Below are 15655 nucleotides of genomic sequence, written 5' to 3' on the forward strand. Positions count from 1 at the left end.
GTTGAATCGAAGATTGCTACGTTATGAATACAATTATTTAATTTCTTCTTCCAATTCGTTCAGTACGACGAAAATGGTATATTTTTTCCATGTTAAACTGTTTTCATAATTTTCTAGTAAGTGGTGATGTATCTGCTGTTTTTCCACGGCCTTTTATTACTACGGACGAAGCGAGTAGAACCATCCCATTGTCATCGGCATTTTGACAGCTGTTCAGATATTTTGACGTCGCTATTCATACAAAAATTATGCGTGATCCTAATAAAAACACAGTGTATGTACCAGCAGTTTCGAGTGAAATTTGTGCAAAACATTGCTATTCCTGTAGCTAATTGAAGCTGGAATCGGGCGTCCGGTCCCGTCCCCTAGTCAGAGAGCAGCTAATAATCCGGGAATAGCCCATCTTTCGCGGAAAACGCGAGCGTACCTGTCCGTTCGATGATTCAGTTTGTCTAGGTAAATTGCGCTAAATCGGGAACAGTCATGAGCTATCCGAAGCAGTTGCACATGGGCGAGCATATCGATGATCTGGAGGAGCTGTACATGAAGCTTCCGGCCGACATCAAAGACCGCGAACTGGACATCATATGCAAGTCGGCACGGAAGTTGATCGAGCAGAGCGAACGACACTACATCAACCGGGACGAGGAGCTGGCGTACATTGGATACATGAGGCTAATGAATCTGGTGCAGGTGATACGGAAGAATAAGGATTATGGGCGGAAAAAGGAGACGGTCACCAAGCTGCTGGGCACGCAGAGCGATTTCAATCGGATCTTCGATAAGTTGAAAAAGCTGAAAACGAGCCTAGAGATGCGGTACCAGGAGCGAGCCCGCCTGAAAGGGTTGAAAACATTCGCCAAGGATGTAGATTTGGAACGGGAAAGTAAAAATGGACCATCGGGCGGCACTGACGGCGGGACGATAATGCCGGCTACGATACAAAAACAGACCGTCACTGCGATGGAACTGCACGGCATGATTAACGATTGTCGAATTAGCATGCTGATAATGGATTGCCGGCCAGTGAAGGACTTTGAAGCGTCCCACTTGCGGTACTCGTATCTGGTGAACGTGCCGGAGCATTTATTGGTGGCCGGTATGACGGCGGGAAAGATCAACCACGCACTGCCACCCGAATCGCGAACCCTGTGGTCAAACCGAATGGTGAAGGATCAAGTGGTGCTGATGGATTGGAATACGGCCGGCGTCCCGGTGAAGGATACGCCCATTTACATCTTGAACTACATCCTGTGTCATGTAAGAGCATTGAATTGTTCCCTCAAATTGGACGGAAATCAATTTGAAATTGTCTTTTCGCTCTCTTTTGCCACAGTACGATCAGGATATAGAAGATACGAAAATTATTCGACTGGATGGTGGATATGAAAGCTTCGTTTTACACTATCCGGCCAGCTGTTTGAATCCTTCCTACCGTCCACCGATGGTTGTGGACGGTCTGGGAGATAATATAGGTAAGCTCGCATCAAGCTTCTCAGCCATTGCAATTCGTTCTTACACTTTTCGCCCGTTTGTTTGCAGACGATATCGAGTATCCGAATATAAGCGACATTCCAATGAAGGAAGAAAGCTTCTCAAAGCCCGGCTTTAAACCGACCATCGATCGCAACAGCAAGGTGGCAGCCGTCAGCTTGTACGAGGCGCGCAAGAAACCTCTGGAGGATATTCTAGTCGAGCACGAGCAGATCTTGGACAAATCGAAACAGAACGCACTGGAAATTATTAACACGGAAACGGAATTGCAGAACCTCGAGAAGCAGCAACCGCTCGAGCCCGGTGCGGACGAAACGCAAGAATCGTTGCTGTTTGAAGTGATGCAGCTGAAAGACCGGCAGCGAGATTATGTACGCTTTTTGTTTTGTGTTTTTTGTACGGCGATCATTAGGGATTGTCCCTGTGTAATAATTTGATTTGCCCTTTACAGGAAGCGGAAAAAGCACGCATCCTCGAGGAGGAAGAAAAGTACAAGGAAATGGAAAAGGAGCAACAGGAACGGGGTGAACAAATTTCGACCGAGCAAGCGGAACAGCTCGAACGGGAAGCGTACGAACGCAGGTATTTTGGGTGCCAAACATTGTTGCATTCCCCCGTATACCAATTACGCTTTTCTTATCGTATGTGCTTTTGCCTTCTTCTTTCCTCCGCGACAGACTGCGCGACAAGGAACGGGAACAGCGCGAGCTGGAGGAGAAATGTCAGCGGTTGGCGCGCGAGCGCGAGGAAAAGCTTGCGCTGGCCCGTGAGCTGAAGCGGCACCTTAAGGAGAACGTGCCCGAGACGGTAAAACGGGCCTACCCCGAAGAGGACCCGGGCCCCAACGCGTACGGTGTCGGCAATGCGGCCCGGTTGCCACTGTTTGACCGGTCCGCCAAACCGCTGGCCGACCACAATCAGAACCTGCGTATGCGTGATCTGGACGTGGTGCAGCGCGACTTTGCACCGGTGTACGGAAGTGTGGTGAGTAGACGACACCTGGGTGTATGGGTATTGCTTTTGTATGATTTCCACCAAACGCCATCAGTGCTGGGGCGGGCAGGTGATGTGGTATCGTTGTACAGAACGTGACCGGTACGGGATTATGATGTGACGCGCGTATCGTTCCATGCGTCGTTATCTAACGCAACGGTGGTACGTTTATTGTGGTGTCTGCTGAAACTTTCAATTTCTAGTGTCTTTAAGACATCTTCAAGACTTCTTCTATGTCTTCTCATATATCACAAGACGTTTATTTTTCCCCTCACTTTTGAGTTATTGTGTCAGGATGGGAAAAAATCGATATTATTCTAATGACACAATTGTGAAGTTGATCTTAATTGATTGCCATCTGGAAGAAATCTTCTCCTCTACGGATCACACCTATGGAAGTTATAAAAAGCTTTTTACGGGCTTTATTTCCTGATTTTCATCAGAACAGACCGTTGGAACAAAGAAAAGAATCATCACACGAGCTTACTTCACCGTAAACAATTTGATTTGATTTGAGGAAACGCCAAATTTAGCAATAACAAGCGTGCTATAATTAAAACCTCCATAAGTACGATTCACTTTAATGCACGTTGTCTTAAGTAGTTACCTCTTGGGCAAGAAAACACCTACCACTAAGATACGCCACTTTCACGCGTATCTCGAGTTCCTATTCAAGTATCCTTGTTTTCGTATCTCGGCGCTACGAAATCTAATAATAACAAGCTGCTGTTTCCTGTTTGCCTTTTTCCCCATTTCTCCAATGCGCCCACAATGTCCAATAGCGCGGCGGCGCCGTCCAACTTTTTCCGATACACGATTCAATCACTAGCAGCAATTGGAAGGCAGAGAGGCAGAGAGAGAATGCTTGAATTGCTCTTCAGTATTATTTCCTACCAATGCCAACCTTCCGACGGCCAGTAACGGACACTACCAAACCAACGACGGATGGCAATAATAATGGAGCATAATTGATGCGCTGAACATAATGGCGTATTCATATGCGAGCATTTCGGCTTGTTATGGTTTCGAGAACGAGCATGCCGGTGTGCCTCGAACCAGTCACTATAATTTCGGCAAGCCGAATACGGCGCTGATGCTGGCTGTAATGGTGGTGGTGGTGGTATTGGTGATGCATTGCAGATGTAGACGAGCAAATTGTCATGCAATTGCTCTACCCCGGTTGTGACCCGATGCGACACCCAAACCAACCAACCCCAAAACAACGGCAGCATCCCGTACCTGCCGTACCGTGTCTAGCGTGCCCTTGGACAGTGGCTCTCCCTTTCTTTTTCAATCTCATGCCATCCGTTCGTACGTGTTGGGGTGTGTTTTTGTTTCCGGTCCGGATGGAGTGCCCCCCCAAAAAACACACCTCATGCTAACCTTTCCAGAGGAAATCAGATTTGCGTGTTTGGTGTACGGGTGGGTTTTTAAGGTTTACCATTTCCATCGGTATAGCGTTGAGGATTTAATTTGACCGTTGTCAATGGAGACGCCTGGTACTTGACGCATAGCAATGAGCGAAGCATGCTCTGGATGAAAAGCTTTTTGAATTAAACCCTTATTTACGACTGTTTGGAAAAAGGAAGGAATAATTTCTCTGGCGACACACGCACACGTAAACTGGCGCTCTACAAATCTCGTACAACAACTAGCCCACGAGCCATTGGAAGAAACCATAAGGCGAAGCGCATTAGCCACACGCGTTTTACGCTCGCCACGTGTATCCAACACGACCGACTACCGGCTACTTGTGCAATAATGCTAAGCTTTGTTTATGCTGTTTTGCACTCCACCAACGGAGAAAGCCTGTGCCGAGGTTGACGCTTTTTCGTCAAATGTCCCCGGAAATGATTGAGGTCGTCACAGAACACGTTGCAGTGCCGTGCGTCTTTAATGGGGAGACCATTCCACCGCATGGTGGTGGTCTGGGTTTACGTTTGTCCCTTCCCCAGTCACGGCCAGAGTGGCAGGCTGCTTGGCCATAACATTCAGGCGGTCTACGCGTGTTTACGGTTTAGTGCGCGACAGCTCCATGGCAATGACTTTTGTTTTGCCATGTGTCGGCATCGTTCGTGTGCTGTGCCGATTCTTGTCAATTAGTGGAAGCAGACTAGCGGACTAGGAATCGACGGAACTGTTGTTCCCCCCCCCCTCCCCTCCCCCCGCAAAAGCTTAGCGACTCAAGAGAGTGGCCAGCCAACATTCGCTCCAAGGCTCTCGCTCTCTCTCTCTCTCTCGCTCTTGGCGCGTCATTCGGGGGTGTCCTTTCGGCACGCCACGAAACTCTCGCAAAGTAGTTCGGCGCGCCGGATCATAGTGCATGTTTGTCAGCGTTTTCCGGCACACGACAGTTCGTTCATGTCGCCGGTGGTGAAACGTCGTCCCGACGGTTTCTCAGCTACCAACTAATAGACGGACACACCGAGAAGGAATAGGAGGCCTTTCGTTTTTCGGCGAGCAACGCTTTGACTATTTTCTTCGACTATTCTTTTGAATTTGCGCGTCTGTGGTAGTTGCTTTATGGATGTGTGTGTGTGTTTGTGTGTGTTGCGTATTATTTCCACTAGCATTTCGGTAGCCTTTAGTGACGGAGAACGCTCGCATTACTAACGGTCGTGTGGAGAAGTTTGGTGGCGGTCGGGAAAGAAATCAAATTCTTTCGCGCGGAAAACGCCACTTTACTACCGCCCGTCTTCCGTCTCATTAACGCGTTGTTTGGTGCGCCAGTGGTGTGGTGAAGAGTTTGTGCTTTATTTGTGTTCAAACCGATCGAAATCGATACCACACGAAACGGTGTGTGCGGTGCGAGCTTACACTGAAGTAAAACTATTAAACGGTGATGACGGGAAGTGACGAGTATTGACGAAAGCAATAAGTTTTATCGCTTATTAACGATCAAGAAGAAGGACTAAGTTAACATACGAGATCGTTTAAAAGCGTGTGCCTTTTCGCGGGGGTTGATAGTGACAAACCGGCCAAGTTCGCCAAGCTGTACCTAACCGCCCATCGTTTGAATCCAACTGCAATGAGAACTGGTGCGAGTGTTACTAGTAATTTGAGTATATCGCGTTACTGGAACGCATCATCAGCCTTAGCTACGCCACCATTGGATTGGGAGTTGAGGCTAACGACGAACCAACGATCATCAGCAAAGAGCACGGCAGAGTCAAGAAGTCTGGGCGGACGGGAAGCAACAACTAGATTTGGCTGTCACGAACACCTTAAGTGCCAAAGCAGCAGCAGCAGCAGGTTCACCCAAACCTAAACGGTATAGAAACAAAGGATTGTTTACTGTTTGGGTAGACTAAGACACAGACTCTCCCCCTCCACCCACCCAAAGAAAAAAAAACCTCGCAGTCAACCGTCGTCGCAACTCATCGGAAAGTGTGTCATGCGCTAGCCAAGTACAACCAAAGGCTACAGGGAAAACAGCTCTTTTTGAAACACCAACACACGCTTTGAACGGAAAGTTCCCGAAGTGACGGCAGCAACCGAAGCGCCGGCAAGATGGTCGTTGTCGCGGGTTATAAAATCAAGCTTCCACACTACCATCAGCTTATCCCGTACAAAAAGGTATGTGAAGCAGCACAAAGACTTTCCAAAAAAGGAACGACTGCACACCGAAATGTTTCTCCAATTCGCGGTTTAAAGATTTAAAGCTTTGGGTGTTTGGTGGGTGTTTGGTTGTGCGTGTGTTCGCATCTCCTAAGGGATCGACTTACTTGCGGCTATCCGGAATCCGTCTCACCTTTGGTGTGTGTGTGTGTTGTTGTATCGTTTGGAAATTAAACAGAGTGGTAAAATTTATCACACCCTATCATCTTTTGCAACCGGTGGCGGTGTGTGGCGGCCCCAATGGCCCCAATGCCGGTAACATTAGAACACATCGCCCCGGTAGCGTGACATCAGCACGTGAAGCGAAAATTACGTTCGTTTTATCATCCCCCCCCACTCCCTGTCCCGGGTGTTCGTTTCCTGTTTTTTCGGGCGTAAAGCTGCCGCACTTTGTGGCGGTAAATGGCCACCGAATTGTATTCCTCTGGGAGGCCACCGCGGGTTGAAGGACATTCGCAAGTTCGGTTGTGGATGTTTTACTTTCTACCGGTGGCCGCGATCCGGATTCAACACAACTATGAAGATATGAATACCACTAATTAGCAGCGCCAGTGAGCACGAGCCTCCAAATATCGTGGCTGGTGGGAATTTATAATTTTAATTGCCCTTTGACGCTACATTGGGTTGAATTATTTGGCCGGCAATGGGTTTTGTAAAGTATTTGGTTCGCTTTGGAAGCTTAGCAAAGGCCTGGAATGTATAAAAGCCATGTATAAAAAGCAACGCTAATAATAGGAAAAATGTAAATACCACCAGAGCGCCAACGACAGGAGCAAACCTATATGACCGACCGGAAAATGAACATCTGTCAGCGGGCTGTCGGCACGCTTCCTGGTTGGTCTTCAGCTTACCACCCGTTACTGCAAAGCGGCTCGTCTTCTGACCCGACTCTTCGAGGGTTGGAGGGACCAGCGAGTGGCACGTGTGTGTGGGCTGACTCTGTCAGTTTCATTCGTTCCCGACCGTATTGGTAACCGTCCCCCAGTCAAGCTCCTTATGACGTAGTACAGCTTGGAGCTTCGACTTCCTGGTACCGAGAGAGAGAGAGAGAGGAGGGGTGGCGCATGGCAGACGATTTAATTATTCATCAATCCTGAAAAGCTATTTTTAATAAAATTGTTTTTGCACGGTAACGATCCCGGTACGTACCGGAATTGATGGATTGCAATGCGTCCTTACTGTCCCTACTGTTAGACGAGGGTGATGCTATTGCTCAGTTCAGTATTGTTGTTTTGCTACTGTTAACGGTTGCACAAAACCGGCGAATAGATTGGGTTGTGATATTTTTGGTTCCGCTTCTCCACCATCACCTTTTCCGCGCGGGGTTAAGATCGATGACCACACCAGCAGCGGTCCAAAGTTAGAAGTTGCCTTTCTACTAACCCATTTGCTTTACTTCACGGTGTTGTAGCACGTGGCAGCAGATGTATGTTATTCGATAAGGTTAGCCTCAGAGTTGGTAAGAGAAATCGCTTTTGCTTGCAGGAAGCGGTTGGCATTTCCATAAAGCAAATGGTGCTATGGATCGTGTTATCCACTGCTTTTTGTTATACTTTGGAGCTTGTGAAAATGGTGGCCAAAGGGGGGGTTTTGGTCTAGGAGACCTGCTGGAAGAAAAGAGGGATGCATTAATAGCAGTAATTGATTCTTTCTCTGATGTTTGCGCTTGGTTTTTGTGGTAATTCATTTATCGAGATAGCATTTTGGCCTCTTGACGGGAAATGCTTGCTGGCCGGGATAAGAGCTTATTCCATGTACGATACAATTTAAAATTTTCTTGTCTTAAAAATACCAAAGCTCATCTAATATGCTGCAACAAATAACGAAACATCTGATATAGCAATTTTACGACGCAAAGCCGTGAAGCAATCTGCTCGGCCAATATTTAAAAAAAAACAACGATCGATTATTACTCAACATATGGTGGTGTTCAATCCCATTTTTCATTACACGCCGCTCCACTGCCCAACGTGGCCCTCCGTGGTGAGGTTCAGTTTTGAGTAAGGATTTTTTTTTTCAATAGTATAATTTAATTACCCGCGCATTGTCGAACCACACACGGGTGAGCGGATTACACGACCGGGTTCTTGTCATTTGTTTCTTGTCTTCCTGCTGCAACCGTCTTGCCGCTTCTTGACCGTGTCAAGCAAGTTGGAAGCGGCAGTGTGCAACATTTGCATATTTGTATTTTGAACCTTCCCACCGCTAGCGAGACGACGAAGGGGCGAACGCTTTTGAACTAAAAATGGAATGGAAAGCGAAAATGGGAAAATGTCGTGCATGCAAAATATTACTTGACTCTCACTCATTCCTGTTCCTCTCCTTCCTTTACTTCCAACAGGGACGTGGCCTGACGGGGTTGAAAAATCTAGGTAATACATGCTACATGAACAGCATACTGCAGTGCCTCAGCAATACGTACTTTCTCAACGAATTCTTCCACGATCCGTCGTTTAAGATGCACCTCAATCGGTGAGTATGATTGGCATGCATCTCGCTTGCAAGGATTATACTTATACTAGGCCTTATACTTACTCTCTCTCTCTCTCTCTCGCTTCGCTTTTCTCCAGCAACAACAAAACGCAAGGCAAAATCGGCGAAGAGGTAGCCGCCGTCATCAAGGCGCTCTGGACGGGGCAGTACAAGTGCATAGCGAGCAAAAATTTGCGGGTAAGTTTTTTCCGATTAGTTCTTCCTCAAGTCCAGCCTAAGCCGACAGGTGCGATGGTTCGTGTTTTGCTTAATTTATGATGCAAATTGTAGCGCTTAGCGTCCGTCAACGTTGGGACCGTTTGAAGGACCGGACGTACGGAAAGGGGAAAGTAATTAGCTTACCCAGTGGTTACGAACAAACGCACCACTCGCCCCAGGCACACAGCACGTGTAATGGAGAGTGATTTGAATAGAGTAAATGATTTATGGCTAATATGGATAAGAATATCCTTGAAATAGGAATAGCCCATAGAAATACCCTTGGTCTCGCTCATCGCTTCAATTCAAGCAACGGTTCGAAAGGGGTTAAGCGATTGGTGCTTGCTGTGTGTTAAATTAATCGGCCGGAACATCCACCGTATGACACGGATGTCATAAATGAAGCTATCTAATCCTGTTAGGCTTAGGATTGGCGATGTATAATGGTGGCTTATACGAGGTACAACAGCTTAACTTTTTCTTCCCATTTACAGTACGTCGTCGGGCAGTACGAGCGACAGTTCGGTGGCATCGAGCAGCAAGATTCGCACGAGTTTCTCACTATTCTGATGGATTGGTTACACTCCGATCTGCAGACGAAACAGATGCAGGTAAGCTTGACAAATGGTTTTGAGTTACTTTCTTACCTTATTCAACAACCCGGAATGTGTGTTTGTTTCGTGGCCAGATATCAACCAGCCTCGACCAGATGCCCCCGTCCGAGAAGGCGTGGATAGAGCATTTCAAGGGCAAGGGCAGCTACATATCGGAGCTGTTCTACGGTCAGATTAAGAGCACTGTCAAGTGCACTCGATGCCACAAGGAGAGTGCCACCTACGAGTCGTTCTCGAACCTCAGCCTGGAGCTGCCACAAGATTCAAACATCTGTTACTTGGAGGTATGTAGCTTACCGTTGCCTTCCAGAACCACCTGAACTTGTGCTGACCGTCCTCGTTCCCGTCCTTCTCCCATCAGAACTGCCTCGATATGTACTTTAACGGCGAGGAGGTGCGCGGATGGCACTGTCCAAAGTGCAAAAGCAATCAGGATGCGATCAAAAAGCTAGACATCTCCCGGTTACCGTCGATACTGGTGGTACACTTCAAGCGCTTCTACGCCGACCCGGACACGATGGCGACGGTGTACCGGAAGAAGCAAACGCTCGTCAAGTTTCCGCTGAGCGAGCTGAACATGACCCGGTACCTGGCCCGTACCGAGGTGAACCGTAACAAGCGGCTAACGACGTTCCGCTACCATCTGTACGGTGTGTCGAACCATTACGGCTCGATGGAGAGCGGTCACTATACGGCATTCTGTTTGAATAATATTCATCAAAAGTAAGTAAGGGGGTGACCGGAAGGGGAATAGAGGGGAATTATTTTATCGGGCGCTTTTTTTTGTTCTTATGCTCTGCCCCATTACAGATGGTTCAAATTTGACGACTACAACGTGTCGAGCATCGACGCTTCGGATGTGCAGGCCAGTGCGGCGTACATCCTTTTCTACTCCTGCTTACCCGACCGGCCACAGTCTGATGTGCGATAAAGGGGGGAGGGAAGGCGAGCGATACGTCTTCAGACGTGGCGTAGAAACAAAAGCACACAGCACGAAGCTTACTCTTGTGTGCGTGCGTGTGTGTCGTATCGCTGGCGAGGGCCAGTACGATCAACGAAAGCTAAGACTTGAGACTTGTTCAAACCGATGTTAACGTTAATGTTTACTGTTCAGTGAGGAAGAGAGCGAGTAAGGCCGATAGTAACGTACGAAAAACGGGGCAAAATGGGCGGCTACCACACTACCACTTCGAAGGATTATGTAAATTAATGTAACCGAACCGGGCAAGGGTATATATGAGTTGAGCGATGGTGAGGTAAGCTTACTTTACTGTGCATCTTAATATATATTGCTAACACCTATTACTATTACTACTGTGATTGCCAATCAAAAACAGAAATAAGCGAGCGAGAGAGAGAGGAGAGAGAGGAGAGAGATAGGAACAAACGGGAAAACTGGGGACAGGGGTGAACCTCGTGACTGCGACAGAGAACTAGGAAGGGATGTCGGAATGAAGGTTTAATATAAAAGCAAAGCTAAGAATGTTTTTTTTTTTTGTTTGGATAATTTGACTGTGGTGAGGTGCAAGTCGTAAAAAGAACAGGGAAGAAAATGTTCGCCGTTCCCGTTGCCTGTATCTTCGTGGAGATATATCGCAAGTAAAGGGGAACAGTGGTTTATATATGAAACAAGAACATGTTTAGAAGCTATGAGCATATTTTTGCAAGCAAATATATGAAATGGTCCGCGCGGATGGACATCATTCTACATTTCTCTTCCCCTTTTTTTTTTGTTGACGAAAGAGACGACGACACGACAAATTAAGGAAATTGTCATTTAAATTGTTTATTAACTTATTCCTTTCGTAGATTGATACATTATTATAATGCATTTCCGTTGTATGTCCCTAGCCCCTTGAAGCAAAACGTGTTTTCCTTCGCTGGATCATTAATACATGCCCCGGAACACCCGGCAACTGGGGTAAGTCTTGTCTTACGCTACTAAATATGGTTTGATTTTAGCTTAACTCGCAAACTGTATTACACACTCAGCTAAACAGTCTCTCGTGTTCGGTTCCTAGATATATCGCGATTGGATTGTTTCCTGTTTCGAGTTATTAATTTTAGACTGATAATTTTCCCCTTTTTCCCGTTTGATAGCGATCGTAGCGATTGTAAAATACACGAGCAGTACGAACACATTACATATAAAACAGGAATGAATACAGCTAGCGGAGAAAGCTACCGGGGAGAAATAGCAAGCGGAACACATATGGCAGTTGGCGTAAAGTTCACTCCCGTTTTTCGTATTTTTGGTTTGCTCCCTTAGCAGTGGAAGAGTTTGGTCCCTCGCACCTTCCTACCAAAGTTGTGTTAAGGGTGAGGGAAATTCTACTTCCTACCTTGTCCCGTGTAACGTTCCGGAACACGGAACGGAGTAAGGAAATGACTAGCCACGGGTAAATGGTTAGTATACCAAGCCTGACCGATTTGTGTGTGTACTTTGAAGATTGTACGAAAACCAAACGGTTGAACGGTTCAATCCTGACTGATCCCTCTAAACCGAGAGCTCTTCGGTGGAAGAATTAATTTGCGTCGATTCACCCTGCAGCCGGCCATCGCTCGGGTGAACCCTTGCACCGGCCGGCAGTCCATCCTCTCCACCGGTCGTGCCTCCAGCGTGCGGTGGAGCATTGGCCGGACATATCTCCGTCAGTATGACCACCTCGTACGGACTGCAGTCGGAGAGGTGTAGCACCGAGCACAACCAGCCGTAAAACCCTTTCTCGATGTCCGACACCTCGTTCAGCCAGGCCCGAAAGTGAACGCTAATCTGCCGGATGCCAGCGTACAGCGCAAGCCCCACCGTACACAGCACAATGCCGAGCGGGTAGGCCAGAATGAGCAGTGGCGACATCAGCAGCTTGTGGCAGAACGAACGTTCCTCGTTAAAGTACGTAAACATGTTGTACCAGGTAACGGTGCCCATGTAAAACGAGTAGATGCCGGTCGTAAATGCCACGAACGGTAGACATACTAACGAAAGCAGCAGAATGTGCACCCCGGTCCGAAGCGTGCAGCAGCTCCGATCGGTTCGATTTGTCTCGCCGTGTACGGCGGCGAGTGCCTGCTTGCTGATCTGCTCCAACTCTTCGCGGGAAATGTTAAGCTGCACGTCGATCGATTGTCCCTTCTTGCGACCACGCTTGATCGTACCCGTCATCGTAAGATAATTGTCGGTGGACGATGCGTACGATCGGTTCGTATTGTACCGCTCCAGACTTTGCTGGTCCAGCTCCGCGTTTAGCACGCTCGTTTCGCCCGACTCGAGATCCTCGTAGTTGCAGATCGCGGACGGTGATCGACGCCGCCCTATTTCGTCCAGATCCGTGCGAATGTTCACACGCTTCTTCGAACGCTTGCCACTGCCACCGGTTAGCAGTTCGGCCGATTTGCTGGACTTTACGATCGAGACTGCTCTCGGAGATGCTGCTCGGCGTAACGGTGGAGCTATCCTTGAGCGGATGAAAGTGCTGCAGCTCGTTCAGATCATCCTCGTCCTCTTGGTTCGTGCCGTTCGGCGTCGGCCCCTTTACTGTTCGAGGTAATCTCGATGATTTCCTCACTGTTCCAACGCTTATTCTTGCGGCAGTCTTCACGTTCCGGCGTCAAGTCCCATTCTTTGCGCGTACCCTAGAAAACGAAAATGCACACAGAATTAGTGGTCGTTAGAGTGAAATTTGAATTGCAAAATAGAGACGCTGGACGGATATTTAACCGGCTCCCGGTCAAAACAAACATCCTTCTTCTGCTCAAACACAAACACACAAACACACATGTGCAATCTCCGCACGTCAAAACATTCGCACCAATACTACGACAGCCATCACGCAGAAAGGATATTCAGTGCAATAACAAAAGCAACAACCTGACCCACCCAACGAAGAAGGTAAAGCGTGTTGCCTAGCGGTACGGATTTAGGATCTGATTCTAGCCGGATCCTTACCTGTATATTGACGATGTGGTCGATATGATTGCCAAGGTTGGATTTCTTTCCCGTTTGCCGTTTTCTCGGAGGGATAAACACGGGAAATTCACTCTGGCCACCGCCTAATTGTCGGTTTGGCGATGATTGCTGCTGTTGCTGCGTTCGGACGATCATGTCGTCCGTTGTTAGGCCAACCATGCTCGATGGTGAGAGTATCTATCACTTACGATTAAAAAAATATTATATCAACATGATATAGCACCACCGGAAAACGAAAAGATTCAGGACAACGGCAAGACGCGATCCTTGCTGAATCCTCTCTCCTGTACAATGTAGCTCCTGTCAGATGCACTAGCAAAGCGTAAGCCAATGTGGTCCTCCACGCAACAGACAGGCGCAATGCGGTGCCAATATTGGCCGGCAAATGAACACAAAGAAAGCGGTGTAACGTGTGTTAATTGAACCAGATTGGACACTTTTAATATTATACGGATTTCGCTGGCGTTTTCTCGAGCAATTTTACACTATTAATGTTTTTGCAGTGTCCACGTGCTCCTCACTGCACTCCAACGTCCATGCGTTGCCATAGCAACGGGTTTAAACATTTTTTTTACACTGGGCATGTAGCAGAGTCCTGTTGAGACGAACAGCGATCTAGTTCAAATGCTTTTATCTATTTTATCGTGCCTTTCCGCGTTCTGAACGAAGCAACCAGCATTTAAAACAGTTCGATAGTTTAAATTCAAATCTACTCAACATGATCAAACTGGCAACACTGCTTACAGCAGCTGACAGCAATGCCGATTTGTTTACATTTTATTCCAAAAAGCATTGACCAACACACCGCAGGTATGTAGCACGGAAGGTTCGGAAAAAGAAAACTATTTAAAAAGTGAAAAACATGAATAATTCTACGAGAAATGAATACTCATCCTTGATCAGAGAACAGCGACAGCTGAAAAAAGCGGAAAGCGTGCTTAAATCCATGATTGAAAAGATCAACCGTGAACTGAACCAGCTGGTGGTAAGCGAAAGCATTTTACAGCAACTTAGTGATCATTCCTGAACCAAGATCATTCTTTGCCACAGGTTGAGGAACTACAGATCAAATCGCGAGATATCCAGCTTAGCATAGACACCGTAACTGTTGAACCCGTTAAACCATCGGTTCCACCGCCGGATGTAGCCACCTCCAGCAAGGAAATTAATCAACAAACACTCAATCTGGAGGTGCAGGACGAACGATTGCTGGAATCGCTAGAGGAAACGGAGGACGAGCTATAGGGGGATGGTTTCTCACATGCGCTACACGTCACAAAAACTACGATCTCTTTGTACTTGTACTAAATAAAACACTTTTACTTATCAATTTAACAGCAAACCTTGCGGCGAACACTTGTCTTTCGGGAGGAAACTGCTACTACTGATTACTTGGCCGTTTCGGGCCTCCCCGTACCGGGGTCCGTTTTTTCTCCTTCCGGTGGCTTTGCCTCCTTCAGTTCCTGATCTATTCGCTCTTTGGCGCGGAACACTTTCGATTGTAGATAGAACGATCCGCCCTTTGATTTGTCGTTCACGTTGAACAAATGTTCGTAGTTTTTCTGCACCTCTTCCGGGTCGAGCTTCGTTACGTTGAGGATTTGCTGTGCCTCTTCCAGGGTCATACCTACCAGAAGGGGGGAAAAGCACGTGTAAGCGAACGTGTTGTACCCATGCAGGTGATTTTCGCTTACCCGTCCTTAGGTTGGCTGCGGCACGATTCTGTTCCTTTTGTCCACCACCGGCACGCTTTGCTGCTTCTTGAGAAGCCGCTATCTCTTGCTTGAGAGCCCGCGTGAAAGCCTTTCCTATGATTTGGCCACCGAGTACGATGATCTGGGCTATGTACTTTGCCATGCTGATGTCGCGTGTTTCACTGGTTAAACTTTTACTTATCGAACGAACTAGAAATATGTTGTATGCTTTGCAATTACCAAAGCTAGCAATAACTTCCTGTTAGTAATTTAACCAATTTCAACATACTTTCCGGCTTCTCCGGATTCCCGAGAATAATCGAAACAAACCCAAGTTACACAACGAACCAGTGACAGCATGTTTCTGTCAAATTTGTTATTGCGATGGTTGCACAGTGGTTGCGTTCGGTCATGTTATCTCGGTCATCGAACTACATCACGCGTCGCTTTATGCTCAATTCTTCCGTATTACGAATTTTAAAATTGTGTTTCATCGTAGATTGAACAAAAAGCCCCTTTCTTTGTTTGTTCCGCATTAATTTATTAAAATAATCCCATTGGCCATCTTTCCCACCCCTTCTGCT

At 47.3% G+C, this 15655-nt stretch overlaps 4 protein-coding genes across 5 annotated transcripts; 2 read left to right on the top strand and 2 right to left on the bottom strand.

The window, feature by feature from the left end:
* Positions 1-232: 232 nt before the first annotated feature.
* LOC118507683 (ubiquitin carboxyl-terminal hydrolase 8) lies at positions 233-11118 on the top strand. 2 transcript variants are annotated; one of them, XM_036046483.1, is made up of 11 exons: positions 233-1260; positions 1337-1475; positions 1543-1865; positions 1946-2076; positions 2172-2478; positions 8447-8577; positions 8676-8775; positions 9291-9407; positions 9485-9694; positions 9772-10133; positions 10221-11118. In XM_036046483.1, exons 1-11 carry the CDS (start codon positions 484-486, stop codon positions 10339-10341), a joined length of 2718 nt encoding a protein of 905 aa, XP_035902376.1. In that variant the 5' UTR covers positions 233-483; the 3' UTR covers positions 10342-11118. The 2 variants fall into 2 exon arrangements, with proteins under 2 accessions (XP_035902376.1, XP_035902377.1); XM_036046484.1 differs by lacking the exons at positions 233-1260; positions 1337-1475; positions 1543-1865; positions 1946-2076; positions 2172-2478 and adding an exon at positions 3595-6063.
* Positions 11119-11171: 53 nt separating this feature from the next.
* On the bottom strand, positions 11172-13938 carry LOC118507684 (transmembrane protein 169). Its single transcript, XM_036046485.1, is given in 4 exon segments — positions 11172-12813; positions 12815-12928; positions 12930-13043; positions 13357-13938. Coding segments are annotated over 4 exon segments (1314 nt in total). The 5' UTR covers positions 13537-13938; the 3' UTR covers positions 11172-11907.
* A 210-nt stretch (positions 13939-14148) lies between these two features.
* Positions 14149-14719, top strand: LOC118507690. Its single transcript, XM_036046492.1, has 2 exons — positions 14149-14362; positions 14428-14719. Exons 1-2 carry the CDS (start codon positions 14240-14242, stop codon positions 14620-14622), a joined length of 318 nt encoding a protein of 105 aa, XP_035902385.1. The 5' UTR covers positions 14149-14239; the 3' UTR covers positions 14623-14719.
* On the bottom strand, positions 14670-15432 carry LOC118507689 (mitochondrial import inner membrane translocase subunit TIM16). Its single transcript, XM_036046491.1, has 2 exons — positions 15072-15432; positions 14670-15004 (listed from the first exon to the last, which is right to left on the bottom strand). The coding sequence occupies exons 1-2, from the start codon at positions 15232-15234 to the stop codon at positions 14766-14768; spliced, it is 402 nt and encodes a 133-aa protein (XP_035902384.1). The 5' UTR covers positions 15235-15432; the 3' UTR covers positions 14670-14765.
* Positions 15433-15655: the final 223 nt, after the last annotated feature.

The sequence above is a fragment of the Anopheles stephensi genome, chromosome 2 (assembly GCF_013141755.1).
Source record: "Anopheles stephensi strain Indian chromosome 2, UCI_ANSTEP_V1.0, whole genome shotgun sequence".
NCBI lineage: Eukaryota > Metazoa > Arthropoda > Insecta > Diptera > Culicidae > Anopheles > Anopheles stephensi.

What these genes read in the sequence shown, in the direction of transcription:
- LOC118507683 (XM_036046483.1), top strand. Translation starts at nt 484, where the DNA reads ATGAGCTATCCGAAGCAGTTGCACATGGGCGAGCATATCGATGATCTG. An exon ending in TAGCGAGCAAAAATTTGCGG is followed by an intron (nt 8,776 to 9,290) that starts GTAAGTTTTTTC and finishes TCCCATTTACAG; the next exon opens with TACGTCGTCGGGCAGTACGA. An exon ending in TGCAGACGAAACAGATGCAG is followed by an intron (nt 9,408 to 9,484) that starts GTAAGCTTGACA and finishes TTTCGTGGCCAG; the next exon opens with ATATCAACCAGCCTCGACCA.
- LOC118507690 (XM_036046492.1), top strand. Translation starts at nt 14,240, where the DNA reads ATGAATAATTCTACGAGAAATGAATACTCATCCTTGATCAGAGAACAG. An exon ending in GTGAACTGAACCAGCTGGTG is followed by an intron (nt 14,363 to 14,427) that starts GTAAGCGAAAGC and finishes TCTTTGCCACAG; the next exon opens with GTTGAGGAACTACAGATCAA.
- LOC118507689 (XM_036046491.1), bottom strand. Translation starts at nt 15,234, where the DNA reads ATGGCAAAGTACATAGCCCAGATCATCGTACTCGGTGGCCAAATCATA. An exon ending in CGCAGCCAACCTAAGGACGG is followed by an intron (nt 15,005 to 15,071) that starts GTAAGCGAAAAT and finishes CCCTTCTGGTAG; the next exon opens with GTATGACCCTGGAAGAGGCA.